Genomic DNA, 19,566 nt, shown 5'->3' with positions numbered 1-19,566 from the left:
GCATTCTCATGAACCGGGTTCCGGACGTGGAGAGTCGCCCAACCTGACGATCGAACGCATCTACGGGGCGCCTACTGCGTGCGGAGCGCCGGCCCGGGCGCCCGGGGGAGGCCGGTACAACAGAATCAGTGGATCCGCTCCCCACCCGGAGTGGGCTTAGAGTCTGGGAGGGCGGGACAGACGGTAACACGGACGAGTGGTTATAACACAGGATTTAAAGATGAGGACAGAGGAAGCAGCGTGGCCTGGTGGACAGAGCCCGGGCCGGGGAGTCGGAAGGACCTCGGTTCTCATCCCCGGCTCCGCCCCCTGCCTGCCGCGGGACCTCGGGCGAGTCGCTCCACTTCTCCGGGCCTCCGCTACCTCATCCGTAAAACGGGGACCGGGCCTGGGAGCCCAGCGTGGGACAGGGACGGTGTCCGACCCGAATGCCCCGGCGTCTACCCCGGCGCCTAGTACGCTGCCTGGCACATGGCGCTCAACAGATACCGCAGTGAACTGCTGGGGGCCTGGGGACGGGGCGAATAGTCAACTGCATTTATTGAGCGCTAACTGCGTCTACGGCACTGTACTGAGCGCTCGGGAGAGGACAAGAGAACAACATCACAGGCACGCTCCCCGCTCGCACCGAGCTGACGGTCTAGAGGAGGCGAGGGGCAAGCGCCCGCGGGTCACAGATCCAAGTGCAAAGAGGAGGCAGAGGGAAAGCCGGCTGGGGAAGAAAGAGGGCTTAATCGGAGAAGGCCCCTTGGAGGAGACGAGACCTCAGTAATGGTTCGAGACGCCACCGTGCTCATCGTATCCGGGGCCCCGAAAATGAAGAAAAAGATTCCGCAGCCCTCTCCCGAGGCTGGGAGAGGTCATCTGACTCCTTTCTTTGACTCTCTTCGAACCTTCTCCTCCCCGTGTTTTCTCTCTCCCGAGACACGCCCCCGTGTCTCCGTTTTAAGGAAACGGTAGAGCCCGGGTCCGGGAGCGAGGGGACCTGGGTTAATAATAATAATAATAACAATGATGACGTTGGTATCTGTTAAGCGCTTACTATGTGCCGAGCACCGTTCTAAGCGCTGGGGTAGACATAAGGGGATCAGGTCGTCCCACGTGGGGCTCACGGTCTTAATCCCCATTCTACAGATGGGGGAACTGAGGCCCGGAGAAGTTAAGCGACTCGCCCACGGTCACACGGCCGACGAGCGGCAGAGCTGGGATTCGAACTCGTGAGCCCTGCCTCCAAAGCCCGTGCTCTTCCCACTGAGCCACGCTGCTTCCCACCGCGGCGATGAGCGCGGGCGAAAACGATGATAAAAAGCCGGCTCTTCGCTTCCAACCGGCTGTCTGTTTTTGCCTTCAGCCAGAGCGGTGAGCGGCCCTCGGGATCCGCAACGACAACTTCAGGCCGCCCGTCAGTCGATCGGTCGACTACATTTACCGAGCGCTTACTGTGTGCCCAGAGCCTGGGCGGGTTCAATCGCCTGGCTCCCAAACTAAAGTTGGAGGAATCGATCGATCCGTCGGTGGCAGTCAGAGCCCACTGCGTGCTAAGCGCTGCACTGAGCACTTTGGGGAGGACGACAGAATCAGCAGACACGGTCCCGGCCCGCAACGAGCTTATTCGGTCGATCCACGCTACCCCTGGCGCGCTTACTCTACTAACGCTGTCGGTGTCTGTGAAGCGCCTACTACGTGCCGAGCGCGGTTCTAAGCGCTGGGGTGGACGCAGGGTCATCGGGCCGTCCCACGTGGGGCTCGGTCTTCATCCCCATTTTCCAGAGGAGGTAGCCGAGGCCCAGAGAAGTGAAGCGACTTGCCCACAGTCACCCAGCTGACCCGTGGCAGAGCCGGGATTCGAACTAACTCACGACCTCCGACTCCAAAGCCCGTGCTCTTCCCACCGAGCCACGCTGGCCTCTTGGGGGAGACGGGCCCCCGGTAAGGCCTGGAGGCCGGGGAGAGCGGCCGTCCGTCGGCCGAGGGGAGGGGGGGCGTCGCGGGCCGGGGGCGGGCCGCGGGCCGGGGGCGGGCGCCGAGACGGACGAGACGGAGGCACAGCGAGGGGGGGCCTCGACGGGGTCGCCGGCCCGTTCCCGGCCCACGGCCGAGCCGCCGGCCCGGAGGGATCTCTCGACGCAACCCGGCAGCCCGGGCCCGAGCACCCCGCCGGGCAGAGAACGACAACCTCTCGGCAAGGGACTGTTCCCGGGGAAGCGGTCCAGGGGCTAGAGAGTGTGAATCCTGCTATTTACGGAGCCTAGAAGATCAGCGGTCTAATTTCACAGGTCCCTGCTGTCGTAAACCATTTAATGACTTTGTCTTCCCATGAATAAATAAAATGCAAAGAGTCGCCTCCAGAACTGGGGATTTCGAAGCGGGGCTAACTTTTAATCAGAATACAGGGAACGTGTTTATACATCTGCGACAGATGGTGCTTTTTAAAAAAAAAATTGTTCCGTTTAAACACCTCTGCCTGCAAGGACTCAGAAGCCCTCCCCGTTTCCCTCGAGATCCGAGCCTTCTGTACGTTTGATGATCGGATACAAGAAATCTAGCGGGAGGGAGGCTCTCCTGACTGACTCCGGGAAGCCCTCGGTCGACGGCAGTCACAGAGCGCTTCCTGCGTTCGGGGCACTGTACTAAGCGCTCGGGAGAGTCCGGCGGAGCTGGTAGGCACGGACCCCGCCCACAGGGAGCTTACGATCTAGAGGAGGAGGCGGAGGTCGACATGAACAAATAAACGAGGGAGAGGGCCGTAAGTGCTGCGGCGCTGAGGGAGGGGTGGCCACAGAAGGCAGATCCGAACGCCGGGGCGACGCAGAAGGGGGTGGGAGAAGAGGAGAGGAGGGCTCAGTCGGGGAAGGCCTCCTGGGGGAGATGGGATTTAAGCAGTCGATGACTTGCTGCCCGAAAGCCATTAGAATTCTTGGAAAACCCAGTTGGCAGCCATTTGGGAAACGGATTCCGGGCTGATTCTGAGCACCGCGAGCACCGCCCCGTTCTGGGGTTGGCAGATGAGCTCGGAGGAGAATCCGAAGCCCAAGACTACTCGGCAGGAAGGACGTTGTCTGGAGTTCCCCTACTCTCCCGGGCAGTCAGCACAGTGCCCCGTCGGCGCCCGATAGACACCACCGACCGATCGACTGTCAACAGTGACCGCGGGCTCTCTTCCCAACCGGTTTTCTGGGAGACCGCGTGGCTAGGAGAGAGAAGCAGCGTGGCCCGGTGGACGGAGCCTGGGCCCGCAAGTCAGGGGAAACTGGTCCTCGGCCCGGCTCCGCCACTTGCCCGCCGGGTGCTCCCCGTCTGAGCGGGAGGGAGAATGGGTAAGCCCATTTTACAGCTGAAGAAACCGAGGCACAGAGAGGTGACCCGTCCGAGGCCGCGCCGCTCTAAGCGCCGGGGGGGGGGGGGGGGGGAGATGTGAGATGATCGGGCCGGACCCGAGCTCTGCCCCGCGTGGGGTGCGTAACCTACGTGGGAGAGGAACCGGGCACCGGATGCCCTATCACTCTCGCCACCTCCAAAGCTTCACCTCACCGCCGAGAGGCCTTCCCCTCATTTCCCATTTCGAGCCCTCGTTTCCCCTTCCCCCACTCTCTCCCGTGTCGTCCTTTCGCTTGGATTTACTTGCTCTGGTCTCCCCTCCCGCAGCCCTGCAGCGCTCCCGTCCGTATCCACCATTTTCCTGTTTGTATTAATGTCCGACTCCCCCTCTAGGCTGTCAGCCCGTTGTGGGCATGGAACACGTCGACCAAGTCTGCTACCCTTGACTCTCCCAACTTCAGAACCGTGAAGTTCTGAGCGGTTTTTCAGAGAACTTTATTTTTTTTTAAAAAAAAACCACCCCCTCTCTGAATCTGAAGCCCAGTGCTTCTCAGCCTGGCCCGTCCGTCCAATTTAGGTTGAGAAATATGGCCGAGTCCTCAACCCTCCCCCATATCTAATGGAGCCTGAAATGAAACAGCTTTTCATATTTTCTTCCCTGTTTACGGTCTTCCTTCCAGATCCCGGAGAACGTCAGCCCCCGCCCAGCCCCCCCAGACAACGGGCTCGCGATGAACGGTTCCTGCGCGACCGGAAGAGGGGACTCGGAGCTCTCGGCTGCGAGGACGAGGGTCGGAACGCCTTTATCTTTACAACTTTTCCCGCCCGCCCCCAGCCAGAACTCGGGCGGACGAAAACAGATCCACACCGCGTTAACCCTGACCCATCCATAGCCGGCTTCCCGGTGGGTGAACTGTCCGTCAGTCGAGTCAGCTGGACCTACTGAGCGCTTACTGTACTCAGAGCTTGGAAGGGTGCGGTTCGGCGGAGTTCGTAGGCACATTCCCTGCCCACAGGGAGCCCGGCCTCGAGGGTTTCTTCACCCTGCTCACCTTGGGCACCAATCGCGCGCCGCACCGGAGGTCCCGGGATCAATCGGTGGTGTTTACTGAGCGCCCGTTAGGTGCAGAGCACCGGACTGAAAGGCCCGGGAGAGTCCAAGACAGCGGGATCCGCAGGCACGTTCCTTGCCAGTAACAAACTTCCAGTCAAGAAGGACGGGGATAATCTCCGTGGTTATGCCGGGTGCCCGGCCTGGTTCACACCGGTACGAGCTCCTTCACAGTTTACAGCCGTTCCGTTTGCCTGAATGTCTGTCAGACCACAGGAGAGAAGCGGCGCGGCCCGGCGTAGAGAGGCTGGGCCCGAGGGGTCCGAGGACCTGGGTGCTCTTCCCGGCTCCTCCCTCCATCCGCTGGGAGACCTCGGGCCGGCCACTTGTCTGAGCCTCCAGATTCCTCCTCTGTAACACGGGGGTTCAACACCTGCCGCCCCACCCCCTTCTAGTGGGAGTCCCGTGTGGGATCGGGATTGCGTCCGGCCTGACTGTCCTGCCTTGCTTAGTACACGGTGAGCACCTAACAGATACGACGAGCTACTAGTATTAGTCGCTGGTACGAACTGAGCGTTTACTGTGCGCAGAGCGCTGTACCGAGCGCTTGGGAGGGGACAATACGACAATATAACGCAGTCACGGCCCACGACGAGCTTACGGCCTGGACCATCACTGTGTTTACTGAATCCTTACTACGTGCAGAGTACCGGACCGAGCACTTGGGAGAGCACGATCGCGTGGGAAGAGACCGTTCCCGGGATGCCTAGCGGGTCTCCCATCCGAAGGGCATCCGGACCCCGGAAAATCCAGAATGACCCCGAGGCGGCCTCGAATTCCCGATCCCGGGCGCCACAAGGATATGAGCCTGTAGGGATGTTTCACCTCCTGCCGTTTTCCACTCGTGCCATCGATCGGGGAACCTCGCCTCCTCCTCCGAGTGCTCTCCCCACGAGACAGGGGGCTCGTTTCCCGGAACCTCCAGTCGGCGCGCGGAATCGAAGGCGGCGGTGAGCACGGCCAGTTTTCCGTGTGCTTAGAAAAAATCTCCACTTAAAAAGACATCGCGCGCCGTGCCCGCCTGCGAGGAGAATGTTCCCGAAACCCGAGGCGGGAGTCCTGCTCCTCTGTGCGGGCGTGAGTGGGTTAGAGAAAGAAGGAAGATCCCGGGGAGGTTCGGTGGGACTCACGTGACGCTGGTTTGGAAACGGAAGGGCTTGGCGAGAGCCGAACGGACCAACGCCGCAACGATAATGCCGATGACCGGCATTTAAGCCCGTACTACGTGCCAGGCACCGTACTAAGCGCTGGGGTGGACACAAGCCGTTAGGGACGGACGCAGTCCCTGTCCCTCGCGGGGCTCACGGTCCTCATCCCCGTTTTCCGGATGAGGGGACCGAGGTCCCGAGAAGTGAGGTGACTTGCCGAGGGCACACGGCAGGCAGGTGGAGGAGCCGGGGAGAGAAGCCGGGTCCTTCCGACTCCCGGGCCTGGGCTCTAGCCACTGGGCCACGGTCCTTCTCTAAGCTTTCCTCCGTAACGAGAGGAAGGCACGTGCTTCCTTCCCATTCCCCGGGAGAGCCCGAGAGCCCCGGAATCCACCCCGATGGGCGGGATCTTGGAAAGGAGGGCTGGGCCGAGGCGATCTGCACTCCGAAACCCACCTCGGCCCCATCCCTCCGTCCGCAGCTCTTCCGTTGGCGAGAAACAAAACAGCCCGGGGAGGAGGGGAGGTGGGTTGTCGCCTTCAAAGGAAGCAGACTTTGAAGATCTGCTCCTTCTTTTCGGCTCTCCCCCGGGCCCATCACGCTTACGTCCAGGTCTGCCCTGTATTTATCTATATTAACGTCCGCCCCGCCCCCCGCCCCCGACCGTACGCTCCTCGTGGGCGGGAGACGCACCTACCCGCTCCGTCCTGCCGGACCCGTACCAAGCGCTCGGTCCAGTGCCCTAACCCCCAGTAAGCGCTCAATAAACCCCACCGACTGATCGTTCCGTCCGAGGACTTCCCTGCTCCGCTTCGATATTAAAAATGCTACGGGGAACCCGAGGACCTGGGTTCTGATCCCGGCCCCGGCCCTTGCCCGTCGGGTGGCCTGGGGCCGGTCGCTTCCCTTCTCCGGGCCTCCCCCGTGAATAGGGAGCCTCGGTTCCCGTCCTCCCTCCCCCGCGCGGCCGTGCCTTGCATCCTGAATCCAGGTCTAAGTACGGTACTTGGCGCAAAGGAACTGTTTAGCAAATGCCACGGTGATGAATTCTTCTACTTCTTCCTCCCGGGCAATCCCCCCGGGCAGAGAGAGAGGGTCCCGTTTCAGAAATCCGGCCCGAGGAGCTTGGCGAAGCCGGGCCGTTCGGAGGGGAGGCAGGAGGGACACGCCGCTTGGCTGGCGGCTGGGATTTGGGCCATCTCCACTCGTTTCGGTGGCTGACGCGCTCCAGGCCGGCTGGCGTCTTCCCTGGCGGGGCCCGAAATCACCACAGTCTGTCTTCTGAAGGACTCGGAAACGTCGGGGTCGCCAAGCGGCTTGTGCCGAGTGTGACTCCCGACGGAGGTCCCTGTCGAAGATTTCACGGGATCCCGGGAACCGCACCGACGAGAGCGGAAGGGAAGGCGCTCCCCTCCCGGAGCCGGGGCTTCTCGACGGCCGCCTTCTCTGTTTCCCTGGGTCTGACCGCCACTCGTCTGCTCTGTGACCTTGGGCGAGTCCCTTCGCTTCTCTGGGCCTCAGTGGCCTCATCCAGGAAAGCGGGATGAAGACCGTACGCCCTACGCGGGACGGGGACCGTGTCCAACCCGGTTGGCCTGCATCTATCCCAGGGCTTAATATGGCGCCTGGCCCACAGTGAGCGCTTGGCAAACGCGACGAGAAGTAACGCAGAAAGAGAGTGCGGTAGACGAGGGCGGGTATCCCGGAGGAGGCGCGATCCTGTCAGGGCTCTGAAGATGGGGAAGAGTGGCCGGCTGACTGGCAAGTACGATTAAAAAAATCAAATACAAGCGGGGAGGGTAGATGAAGGCAGGTAGCCCGCCGGCGGCAGGACTCTATCAGAGTTTCAAATACGGGGAGAGCAGCCGTCGGGATGGAAACGGACTGCTCCGGAAGTCCCGGAGACGCTAAAAGCTAAGGAGGGAGTAGGGGACGACCGTGTAGACCGAAACCCCGGGCTCGGTACGGTGCTTTGCACCCGGTAAGCGCCCAGTGATACGACCGGACGAATGAATCTAAAGCGGTAAGGCTAAAAACACCTACGGAGAGACCCTCGCCAGGAGAACGGAAGTTTCCCTTCCAAGCCTGGAGGAGTGAGGTGACTTGCTCAAGGTGGCAAGGCGTGCGAGTGGCGGAGCCGGGAGGAGGACCCAGGTTCACGTGACGCCGGGGCCCGTGCTCCATCCACTAGGCCTCGCTGCCCACTAAGGAGACGTGACCTTGGAAACGCGCCAGACCGCAAGCGGACGGGGGCCCGGGGGTCACGTCCGCCACCTCTACTGAACAAGCTCGAGCGCTTAATACCGTTCTCTGACGGCAGCAGACCGTAGGCTCCTGGAAAGCGGGGACGGTACCTGTTGCCTCGGACTCTCCCCAACGGTCGGTCCGGCGCTCCGCCCGTGGCGGACCGAGAGCTCCTCGAGGGCGGGGCTCACGTCCACTAGCTCCGTGTCCCCTCCCGAGTGTTTGGCGCAGGGCTCCGCACGGGGTAAGGGAGCCCCGGAAACGCCGCTGGTCGGTCGACCGTGCCCGACCTCCGAAAGCCTCCGACCTTCCCCGTCTCTCGCGTGACAACGCCCCGGCGGGCCGAGCTGGGCTCGGGCCCCGCGGAAGGCGATCGTTCATTTTTAACATTTGGAAATGTAAAAATGAAGCCACACATCTTCGGAAGCAAAATAAATAAAGAGCCAGGACCTCGGATATCTTTCTCCTTTGAAAACAGGATACCTGTCTTCCGTGATTCGTCCGGTAGCTATGGACGTTAAACAACGCCACATCCATACTAAGTAGTACAAGAGAGCTGCTGGTCTGATTCTTCGTTTCTTTTATTACCTTCTTTCTTTTTTTTTTTCCCCCAGTGGTACATGCCAGAATCGGACGAATCGTAGGACTGTTGTTTTTGTGATCGCAAAAGGAGATGGGGAGGGGAGACGCAGACACCAAACACACACGATTTCTAGTTCTCTGTCGGCGAGCGGAGAACCCAGAATCCTTAAGCGGCGATTCTTAATGAAATTTACGCCCCTCCCCGTGATTTATTTATGCGCCGTAACGTCCGTCTCCCCGTCTAGACCGTAGGCCGCTTACGGGTGGCGAGCGCGTCTATCGACCCTGCTGCGTCGTACTCTCCCAAGTGCTCAGTACGGTGCTCTGCGTACAAGAAACGCTCGACGAATACCGGCGATTGCTTTTCCCATCTCTGCCCGGGAAAACCGGTGCCGGCACCGGAAGGCTGCTGGGAAGAAAACCACAGCCAAAGGGCAGAGACTCGCTGTGTCCGCAAGACCTCTGGGGTAATAATAATCATATTTCTGGTATTCGTTAAGCGCTTACTATGTGCCAAGCGCCGTCCTAAGCGCCGGGGTAGATACGAGGTCAGCAGGCTGTCCCTCGTGGGGCTCACGGTCTCCATGCCCATTTTACGGTTGAGGGTAGAAACCTTGGGGGGGGGGGGGGGGGGCCGTGAGATGCAGGAATCCGAAGGATAAAATGCGATTTGCAAAACTGCGTTGGAGGAAGAGGAGCCTTGGACCCCACTATCGATCAGTGGGACTTATTGAGCGCCGACTCCGCGCCAAGCACCGGACTGGCGCGTGGGAGAGTCCGGTACAACGGAGCGGATGGCCACGGTCCCCGTCCGCAGGAAGCCTGCAGTCGTGACAAAGGGCCAGGATGACCATCCTGTCCCTCTCGCCAATCTCCGTGACCTGGCGAGCTGAGGGGTGCGTGACCTCGGATAAATCACTTCATTTCTCTAGGCTTCGGTTCCCGCGCTTGCGGAACGGGGATTCAAAGGATACCCGGTCCCTCTCCGTCCTCGGGACTACGAGCCCCGTGAGGGTCAGGGCCCGCGCCCCGTGGAGTCGCACCTATCTTGGCGTATCACGGTGCTGGGCACATAGCAGACGTTTCCCAGATATCGCCCTTGACCCGTGGGCGGAGAAAGACAGGCTTTCGAAGAAGCACCCGGCCAGCCCATCTGACAGAGGAGGGAACTGAGACCCACACAAAGTGAAGTCACTTGCCAAGAACACACGGCAGACGAGCGGCGGCGGGCCGGGCGAATCCCGGTTGTCGAGCCCGGCCCGGGAGAGACTTACTCGTTCGTCTCCTGCGCTACGGCGGGATGTCCTCAGTTTCCCTCCACCCCTCACGTTCTCTCTCTCGCTCTCTCTCCTGGGCAATCTCCTGAGCTCCGGTTCGCTCCTGTTCCCCCTCCACGGCCGGAATCGCTCTCCCTGAATCACTACTCACCTTAGCAGGGACCGGCAGACGTTCGGGAACGGCTGACTTAAAAGCCGCACCGGCCCCGCTCCATTCACGACGGGACCGGAGGTGGTTCTCGCTTCCACGTTGGGGGGGGGACCGGGGGGGGGGGGAACGGACGGACGGACGGACGACGGACCGTCTCCTCCCGGAACCGCCCCCGGGCCAAGAGGCCGGAACGCAGGCGGGACCACCCGGACCACCGAGGCGCCGACCTCCCCCGGCAGGACACCCTCCAGACGGTCGGCCCCCCCCCCGCGGGTCCGCCCACCCTGTCGTATCGGACCCTCCCGAGCGCTCGATAAATACCGCCGATCGATCGACTGACGGGCGGAGAGGCTGGCTCCCCGCACCGCCGTTTTCGGAAATGAGGCAAAATCACTCCTCCCGATCCCCGCCGGCCAGATCCGGGGGAGGCAGGCCCCAGGCCCCCCCGCCTTCCTTTCGGCGGGCAACTGGAATTTCAAGCGGAAGAGGCACGGGGGCTGGGAGCCGGAGAACCTGGGTTCCCGACCCGGCTCCGACGCTCGTCTGTTGGGTGAGGGCAAGTCGCCTGACTCCTGGGCTCCGCGGGCAGGGATCGGACCGGCCGGCCGCGTACCGGACTCACCCGAGCGCTCGTGCGATGCTCCGCACACAACAGACGCTCAACGAATACCACCGACCGACCGACATTTCCGTCTGCGTCGCACGCGGTCCTCTCGCCACCTCCGGTGTCACCGTGGGCGCGGTTAACCCCCGACCGGGGAGAACCGGAAATCAGAAGGCCGTTTCCCTTGGGAGAACCGACCTGTCCGGGGACACCCTCGCCCCGAGCCGGCCGGCCGAAACCACACTAAGAGAAACGGCGAGGCCTGGAGGAGAGGGCCGGGACCCGGGCTCGAATCCCGGTCCCACCGCTTGCCTGCTGGGTGACCCCCCACCAAGTCACTTCACTTCTCCGGGCCCTCATCGGCGAAAGGGGGTTAAGACTGTTAACCCCGTGCGGGACAGGGACCGGGTCCACCCCGAGGAGCCTGCATCTTCCCTACCGCTTGGTACGGGGCCTGGCACACGGTAAGCGCTTCAGAGACGCTGTGAAGACACAGGCAGTTTGCGAAGGGAAGAGGTCCACAGACAGAGGGACCTGAGATTCAGAGGCCAGCTCGCGGCAGTCACGGGCAGCGCCGTGACCGGGATCCAGGTCGGTTCCGAGCGGCTGAAAGCTAAAGTACCCCAAGCCGATCCGGTCGGGAGGAGGAGCGTAAAATCGAAACGGGGCGGGGGGCGGGGGGGACCGAACGAGATGGGATCTGGCCATCTCCGGCGACACGATGCCCAAATTCCCTTCGGCTGTCCGGGGTTCAAAGGAGGAAGACGGAAGAGAACGACGGCCCGAGCGGGCCCGGCTTCGGACGGCCGCGCCGCCCGTCCCCGCGGTTCCGCTGACGAACCCTCTCCGACGGCACGGGCCGCCCGAGAGCCGTGCGCTGGCATCGAACCGACCCCCGTCCGCTCGCTTCACGGCCCGCGGGACTGCCGGCCTAAACCGCGGGGTCCGCTTAATCCATCGACCGCATTTACCGACCGCCTACTCGTGTGCTCGGACCACCGTACTACGGGAGGCCGGCGGAGGCGCCGGACGCGCCTCCTGCCCCCGGCGGGCCGACAAGCCCGGAGGCGTCTAAGCCCCCTCCGGGCTTGACAAACGTTGGGGGACGCTGACCTCACCACCTGGCGCGGTCCGCTTACCATCTGGAATCGGCCGCTGGTGTCTGCCGAGCGCTTACTGAGTGCGCGGCACCGTTCCGGGCGCCTGGGAGGGTACGGGGCCACGGGGCGCCGGACCGAGCGCTTAGGAGAAGACGGTCCAAACGGAGTCCACCGGAAGACGTCGGTCTCTCGGAACGACTCGCCGGCACCGGCTCGATCGTCACCCCCCCGGCCAAACCCCCGAACTTCCAAGACGCCCTAACAATATTGCGCGCAATCCGTTCCACCGTCTCATCATCTCGCGTGGGGCCGGAAACCTCTCCTCCCCCGCCCCCCTTCACCAGTGCGGATCGCCTCGGCTCTCTCTCAAAGGATCCGGGGATACGAACAGGTTCTGCGACAGCGACGCGCCTGTCAGTCCGGCCGCCGGGTTAGCTGGGACAATTAGAGATCGGGGTGGCTCAGAGGAGGTGTCGAGTGATTTTCTTCCCGACTCGGCCGCCTAATTAGAAGACACCCCTTCCCCGGCTTTTAAAGACAGCTAACTAATAGACTACGATGTACGCACGCTGTCGGCGTCGTTCTCTCCAGACTTGGCCGAGTAAGTCCGTAACACAGGACATGTGTTCTCCAAAACTGACAACAGAAATAGATAATTGGGACGGGTGGGGGAGGGGCCGGTAACATTCAATCTACCCCGGAGGTTACTTCTGGGAAACCCTTTCCCCCCCCCCCCCCCCCCCCCCCCCCCCGAAGGGAGGTCTGACGACGCCCGGACCCGCCCACCCGTTTCAGACTTTTCGAGACGAGCCGCGGCTCCAACTCCGGAACCTGCCGCGCGGGAGAACGGCTTTCGGAGAGGAAGGCCGACAGGGCATCTGAAAGGCGGTGCTCCGTCCGCGACCGGAACGACGGTCCCAACAATCACGCCGATGCCGAAAGCATTCCCGGGTCACGCACGGCGGCGTGCCGGACGCCGTACTGAACGCCGCGGCGGACGCGACGTGATCGGGTGGATCCCTAACCCTCTCGGGGCCGAGTGCTTAAGAGGGAGGGGAAGCGGGTATTCAATCCTCATCTCACAGATGACCGGACTGAGGCGCAGGGAGGGGTCACACAGCAGGCAGGAGGCAGAGCCAAAATTAGAATCCGGGTCCCCTGACCCGAAAATGATTCCCCAGCGGCGATTCGGTCGACCCGCTCTGGCGAGACGACGAGCGCCCCTGTGCTGTCGGCTCGCTGTGGGCAGGGAACGTGTTTACCCGCTCCGCTACACCGTCCTCTCCCAAGCGCTCGGCGCGGGGCCCCGCACGAAGCAAGAGCTCCGTGAATACCGCGGACGGATCGACCGAGTCCACCCTGCGTCGGTTTTTTGCCGCGATTCCCGCTGACCTCCCGTAAAATCTGCATCCGGCCCGGAGAGGGTAGACACCCGCACGCCCGCAATCCCCACCCGAGACCCAAACCTCCCCGGCGAGCTCTTGATTTCTCGGGCGCGCTGAAGACCGAGAGAGCTTCGCGATCTCAAACCCTCGCTTACTTTTCTATTAGATCCAGAGTCACTCCGGGGACCAGGCTGACACACTTCTGCATGCAAAACCTGGGGAGAACAAAGGAAAAATAAGTCGCGCCAGTGAAACGTTTCACCGGAAAATACAGAGAATCGATCCGTCTCTACGCATACAGCTACGCGGAGAGGGGCCCTCGGGATCCGGAGAAGCGGCCCGGCCCGGCGGATCGGACCCGGGCCCGAGTGTCGGGACCCGGGTCCTCATCCCGGCTCCGCTCCCCCTCTGCTGTGTGACCCTGGGCGAGTCATCTCACTTCCCTCGGCCGTAAAATGGCGACCAAGAGCGCGAGCCCCACACGGGACCGTCTCCGACCGGATTAGGTCGTGTCTACCCCAGCCCTCGGCACGGCGTCCGGCACGTGGCGCTTAACGGATCCCGTGGCACGAGACGAAGGAAAAAAAAAAAAAAAAAAAAGATTCTCTGCGCACAACAACCGGAGCGCATCCTCTTAACGGGGGAGACGGGATAGGAGAACGTCGATTGTGACGAGCTTACATCTAGGGGAGCCTGCAGGCCGGCGCGACTACGAGCCGGTCACGGTGTGCCGCTCTGCAGGCCTGAAGAGAGCAGGCCCCCTCCCCTCTGCCTCGGCCTAGCGGGTAGAGCCCGGGCCTGGGAGTCGGGAGGTCCCGGGTCCTCGCCCCGGCTCTGCCTCTCGTCTGCTGGGTGACCCCGGGCGAGTCGCCGCACTTCGACGGGCCTCAGTCCCCTCGTCTCTAAAACGTGGAACAGGACTGGGAGCCCCACGCGGGACGGGGACTGCCCCCAACCCGATTTGCCGGTATCCGCCCCCCCCAGGACTTAGTACGGTGCCCGGCACGTAGTGAGCGCCGAGCAAATATCACTTTCGAGTGTTTTCTTTCTAACTTTATCCCTACCACTCGGGGACTGTCGGGCCACGGGAAAGAAACCTCACCACGTCCTCGGGTTCACGTTAATAAAAACCAAACGGAAAACCCCGGCCAAGGTGAAACGCTTCCTCCTCATCCCCATCCATTCAATCGCGCCTACGTCTCCCAGGCGGGCAGGCAGGGGACAGGTCCCTTCGGGCGTTCTAAGGCAGGAAACCCGGTAAGGCACAAATTAAGCCGGCGGTTCTGCTGCTTCACCGCCGACTCCCGGCCCTCGGGAACGAGCTTGGGGGGAGGAAAGTCGATTTTCTTTCGTTAGGAAGAAGAACGCGCTTCGGCCCCCCCCCCAAGCCCGTCGCCAGGCCGGGGCTCGGGGAGGTGAGGTTCGTGGCGGGGCGGCTTTTTCCAGAGGCCAGGCCGGGGGGGGGGGGGGGGGGGCGCCGTGCCGCCGCAGAGTCAGTCGATCGGTCGATGCCGTTCACTGAGCACGTGCCGTGTGCAGAGCACTGAACTGAGCGCTTGGGAGAGGACGACATGACAATAAACGGACGCATTCTCTGTCCACGGAAGAGATTCCGGACCACCGGCGGGCGTCGGCCTGGGGTCGAAGGTCTCCCGGCAGTCCGCCGAGGGCTCTTTTTTTTGTTTCTTTTGGTGGTGCTTGTTCAGCGCTTACTGCGTGCCAGGCACCGTACCGGGCGCTGGGGTAGATATCAGGTAAGTGTATCGGACACCCCGGTCCCCCGGTCTTCACCCCCATCTTCCGGGCGAGGTTAACCGAGGCCCGGGGAAGCGACTTGCCCGGGGTCCCACAGCGGACGAGTGGCGGAGCCGGGACTAGAAGCCGGGTCCTTCCGACCCCCAGGCCCGGGCTGTAGCCACCAGGCCGCACCGCTGGGCGTGGAGGATGCGCTCAGCAAAAACCGCAGCTGTCGTCGTCGGGGTGTCGGAGGGACCGGGACCGAGCCCAGGCCGGGGGGAGTCACCCAGAACACCTCCCCCCCCCCCCCCCCCCATCCGGATCTCCCGTCCCCCAAGCACGGTGAGTCGGGGTTCCCGTTCTCTCCCCTAAACCGTGGGGCTCCTCCGCTTGGGAAACGGCAAAATCCCAGGGGCCGGGGCCTGCTTCTCCCGCTTCTCCACAAACGCGAAGCGGCGTCAGATAGCCGCGTTGGAATAAATTCCAGCGGACGCCCCCGTCGGCCCCACCGGAGGCGGCGGCCCGCTTCTAACCCTCACTCGTCGACGAGGCCGCTCCCCCTGCCCGGGTTCTGACATCGACGCCGTCTCCCCCTTAAGCCCGAAGACCACCTTAGGGAGTCCGCCTCTGGAGCATTTAGGGGAGGTGAGAAGTCCATCATTGTCCATTTAATATAATCGGAGTCCACGGAGGAACTGATTCTCTGGTTTCGGCTCCCGGCGGCGGGAGGCTATTTCTCAGTCAAGGAGATCGATGAGTACCGGAAGCTCGGGTCGCCTTCCGAACCCGACGTCCGTCAGCCCAACGGCCGTTGACCGCGTCGGGCCGGCCGCCGCGCGAGCGGGGCTCGCTTGCGGGAATCGGGCCGGTTCCGAGCCGCGCCCGACCGGGCGATCCGGCACGACCACGACGGACCATCACGGTACCCGCCCGGCCCTCGCCGCGTGCCGAGCGCCGGACCGGGCGACGGGGTGGATCCGCGGCCGTCGGGTCTCCGGTGGGGGCTCGCGCTCTAAGTAGGAGGGAGGACGGGGTCGGCGGGCCCGTCTTACCGTTGAGGAAACCGTGCCAGGGAGAGGCGGGGCGGGGAAGCGGCGTGGCTGGGCGGGAAGGAGCCCGGGCCCGGGAGTCGGAGATCGTGGGTTCGAATCCCGGCCCCGCCGCTCGCCAGCTGTGTGACCGTGGGCGAGTCGCTTCGCTTCTCTGGGCCTCGGTTCCCTCATCCGTAAAATGGGGATTAACCGCGAGCCTCGCGTGGGACGGCCCGATTCCCCCGTGTCTACCCCGGCGCTCGGAACGGTGCTCGGCACACAGTGAGCGCCTAACCAACGCCGGCATCGCCGTCAGTACTGTCATTAAGTGATTCGCCCGAGGTCACGCCGAGGTAGACGCGAGACCATCGCGTCGGACACGGTCCCCGTCCCGCGCGGGGCTCGCGGTCTCGACCCCTTTTAAGAGGAAACTGAGGCCCGGGGAGGGGAAGCCACGTGCCCGGGGTCACGCGGCGCACAAGCGGCGGGGCTGGGATCGGAACCTAGGTCCCCTAACCCCCTCGGCCGGGCTCTTCCCACGAGGCCGCCCGGCTTCCTCTGAACCACGGAGCCGGCGGTCGCGACTCTAGGGTTAGCGATTACGACTATCTGATCACCTCCGGGCGGAGTACGCCGTACCGACCTTTCGGGAGGACTGACGGGAAGAAATGAGGCGGCCCTGCCCGCGAGGAGCTTTCCACTCGCGCTGGATTAGGTCGTCATCCAAAGAAAGGGAGGACCAAGGCAGCCGGTCCGCCCGCCTCGCCGCCCTCGTCCATTTTTTTCTGCGGTCCCTTTTTTTTCAAATGGCACCCGCGAAGCGCTTACTAACACGCCCGGCACCGTACCGGGCGCAGGGGAGAGACGAGGCTGAACACAGTCCGTGGCCCCCGTGGGGCTCACGGTCTTAATCCCCATCTCCCGGACGAGGTCCCCGAGGGCCGGAACGAGGATGAGAACCCAGCCCCTTCCCACTTCCGGGCCTGGGCGCCGCCCGCTGGGCCGCGCCGCTTCTTCTCGCTAACGGACGGCGGAGATGGGCCCGGCGACCCGCGAGAGGCCCGGCTCCACCTCCTGGCACGTTCCGCGGCGCCCCGAGTGCCGCCGCCTTTCGATTTCCGGCCGGGCCGGGATGCGCCCGAAACGAACCCGGCGGCGGCCCGAGCCCAGAGCGACGGCCGCTGGGGGCGGAGGGGGAGGCGGGCAGGCCTCGGGACCGTTGAAAATACGGAGCGGGAAGAGTCGGCGGGGGCCGGGGGAGGAGGCTCGACTCTCCCGGCCCGCCGAGACCGACGGAGGTCGACAGGAGTCGTCACCGACCCTCTCCTCAAGTACCGCGGGCTCGCCGACTCACTGCCTCTGGCGAATGGCAGAGTCCCCTCCCTCCCGGCCCGAAGGCCCGCCGTGGCCCGTTGCCTGATTCCTCCTACGTGGCGCCCGCTGCGGAGGCGACGACAGTTTCAGCAGCGACTCTTCCGCCCGCGTAAATCGGGAGACTGCCCGATCTTACGGGCCACCGAGAGGCCCTCTGCCAACCTCCAGAACGAGCATTTCCCACCCCTCGGCCCCGTCGTTTCTTTCCGGCGTCCATTAAACCCTTCCTCTGGCCCCGCGCCGGGGGAGACCCGAGCTAATCGGGTTCGACCCGCCCCACGTCCCTCACGGTCTCAGTCGCCATCTTCCGGACGAGGTCACCGAGGCCCAGGAGAGCGAAATGACTTGCCCGAGGTCACCCGGACAAGTGGCGGAGCTGGGATGAGAAGCCGGGGTCCTTCTGATCCCCCGGCCTGGGCTCCAGCCGCCAGGCCTCACTGGGTGCACGGCAGTGGACCTTGAGAGGGGCCGACACGATGGAACGGACACCCTCGCGTTCCCCGTTCGCGTCCGTCTCCCCGTCTCACGACGCCGGTATCCGTTAAGCGCTCGCTCCGGGCCGACCACCGTTGTAAGCGCCGGGGGAGATACGGGCTCATCGGGTCGTCCCACGTGAGGCTCGCGGTTTAATCCCCGTTTTGCAGGCGAGGCGACCCGAGGCACGGAGAAGCGGAGCGACTCGCCCGCGGTCGCACAGCCGGCGAGCGGCAGAGCCGGGCGTCGGACTCGTGACCTCTGCCTCCCAAGCCCGGGCTCTTTCCACCGAGCCACGCTGCTCTCTCCGGACTGCGAGCTCGTTGTGGGCAGGGAACGTCCTCCCCCAGGTGCCTGTGCTTTGCCCACAGTGAGCGCTCAATAAATATGAACGGGTGAATGACGGGCGACGGGGACCGGGGGGTCGAGGGGAAGGTCTCCGGGACCACCAGGCCGCCCCGGGGGCGGACGCCGTTTCCCGGAGCGGGGGGACACTCACCATCTCAGGGCGATCTTGATGGGCGTCGTGAGGCAGGAGGTGAAGAGGTCGGCCGGGAGGTCGGGGATCATGGGCAGCAGCTCGTTGGCCTCGCAGGCGGCCAGCTGGATGCAGTTCTTCATCGACGGAGGCAGGGGCATCTGGGCCAGGGGGTGATTGGGGTTGATGGCGGCGACCTGGGGCCGAGAGAGACAGAAGACCGGGGGTCGGAGGGGCGCCGGGGTGGGGTCTTAGGTGAGACCGGAAGCTGGTCGGGGGCGGGGAAGGTGTCTCCCGATCTCCCGGGCGCTCGGTCTTGGGCGACGCGGATCGGCCGACTGACGGACCGCACGCTCACAGGCGCTCGGCCCAGTGCCCCGCACGCGGTGAGTGCTCGACAGATACCACAGATCGACGTACCGGACTCTCCCGAGGGCTCGGTCCGGCGCCCTGCACACGGTAAGCGCTTAGCGGATACCGTACGTTAAAAGAAAGGGCACACGCAGAAGTCAGACCGGGCGCCCCGAGATCCGGTCCCGCGCGGCGGTGGACACGGATAACGGCCGACCTCCGCCCCGTAGGCTCCTCGTGGGCAGGGAACGGACGGGTCTGTCTACCGCCGTACTGGACTCTCCCCGGCGCTTCTTCCGGCGCTCGGCACGCAGGGAGCGCTCGATAAATACTAACGACCAACTGACCGACCTGAGGGGGCCCTGTGAAGTCTGGTCGGAGAGAGTAATCCTCCGACACTCTATCGCTCTTGGTCGAGTAAAATCTAACGGGCCAGGGAGAGCGCTGTGAAGAGACAACAGGATTGGTCGGGAGAAAGAGATGACACGATTCAGAGGAACCCAGGCCCCCAGGCTCCCCTTCGAAATATTCTCAAACGGCAAATTTCCGACCGACAAAACCGTCTTCGGGCTCTGCTATAAAATATTTTGCCGTCGTCGTCGTCGCCGTCCCCCCCCCCCCACCGCCCCCCCCGGCCCCGCCTCCCTCCAAAAAGGATAGAGTATGACGTTAAGACGGGGATTAAAATTCCCGCCTCACGCCGAGAGGATGCTGTCGACGAGACCGGAAAGGGCTTTGTGTTCTAAGGAGGTAAGAGTCCGCATAAATCCACTGGACGGTTATTAATGTTATCTTCCGGCGCGAACCCGGCAGGATTTACAAACCCCAAGCCTGTCCACGGCGGTTTCAAGTTCAAGAAAACCTACAGAGCTGAGCCGGTGAGCCAAAATCTTACTCGTTACAGGGTCTCCGCCGAGACAAAAATCCAAAGCGATACGAATTCTGCTGACGCGCGGGTCCCTTTCCCTTCTCTCTGGTCACCGTTTTCTCTCACTCGGTACAGTAAGATTCGCTGGTCCTCACCGCCGTGGCCTTGTGGAAAGAAAGAGCACTGGGTCCGGAGACCCAGGCCGCCACCACCGGCGTGGGCTACGCGGGCCGCGCCGACTTAAAGGCGCCAGAATGATGACGATGACGATGACGATACTAGTAACTTTTTCAGCACTTACTGTGCTCCGAGCTCACAAACCCTAATCACTCA

General features: G+C 63.3%; 1 protein-coding gene across 1 annotated transcript in view; it reads right to left on the bottom strand.

The window, feature by feature from the left end:
• The window catches only part of RPTOR (regulatory associated protein of MTOR complex 1), a 217,933-nt gene that overhangs the window by 88,300 nt on the left and 110,067 nt on the right, over positions 1-19,566 (bottom strand). The window contains exons 6-7 of the mRNA XM_029056955.2: positions 18,036-18,211; positions 13,076-13,135 (exon numbers count right to left, since the gene is read on the bottom strand). Coding sequence (XP_028912788.1) covers positions 13,076-13,135; positions 18,036-18,211 — 236 coding nt within the window. The remainder of the gene's footprint in view (positions 1-13,075; positions 13,136-18,035; positions 18,212-19,566) is intronic.

Source organism: Ornithorhynchus anatinus, unplaced genomic scaffold, assembly GCF_004115215.2.
Source record: "Ornithorhynchus anatinus isolate Pmale09 unplaced genomic scaffold, mOrnAna1.pri.v4 scaffold_264_arrow_ctg1, whole genome shotgun sequence".
NCBI classification, from domain to species: Eukaryota; Metazoa; Chordata; class Mammalia; order Monotremata; family Ornithorhynchidae; genus Ornithorhynchus; species Ornithorhynchus anatinus.
This window is presented reverse-complemented; position numbering and strand designations above follow the sequence as displayed.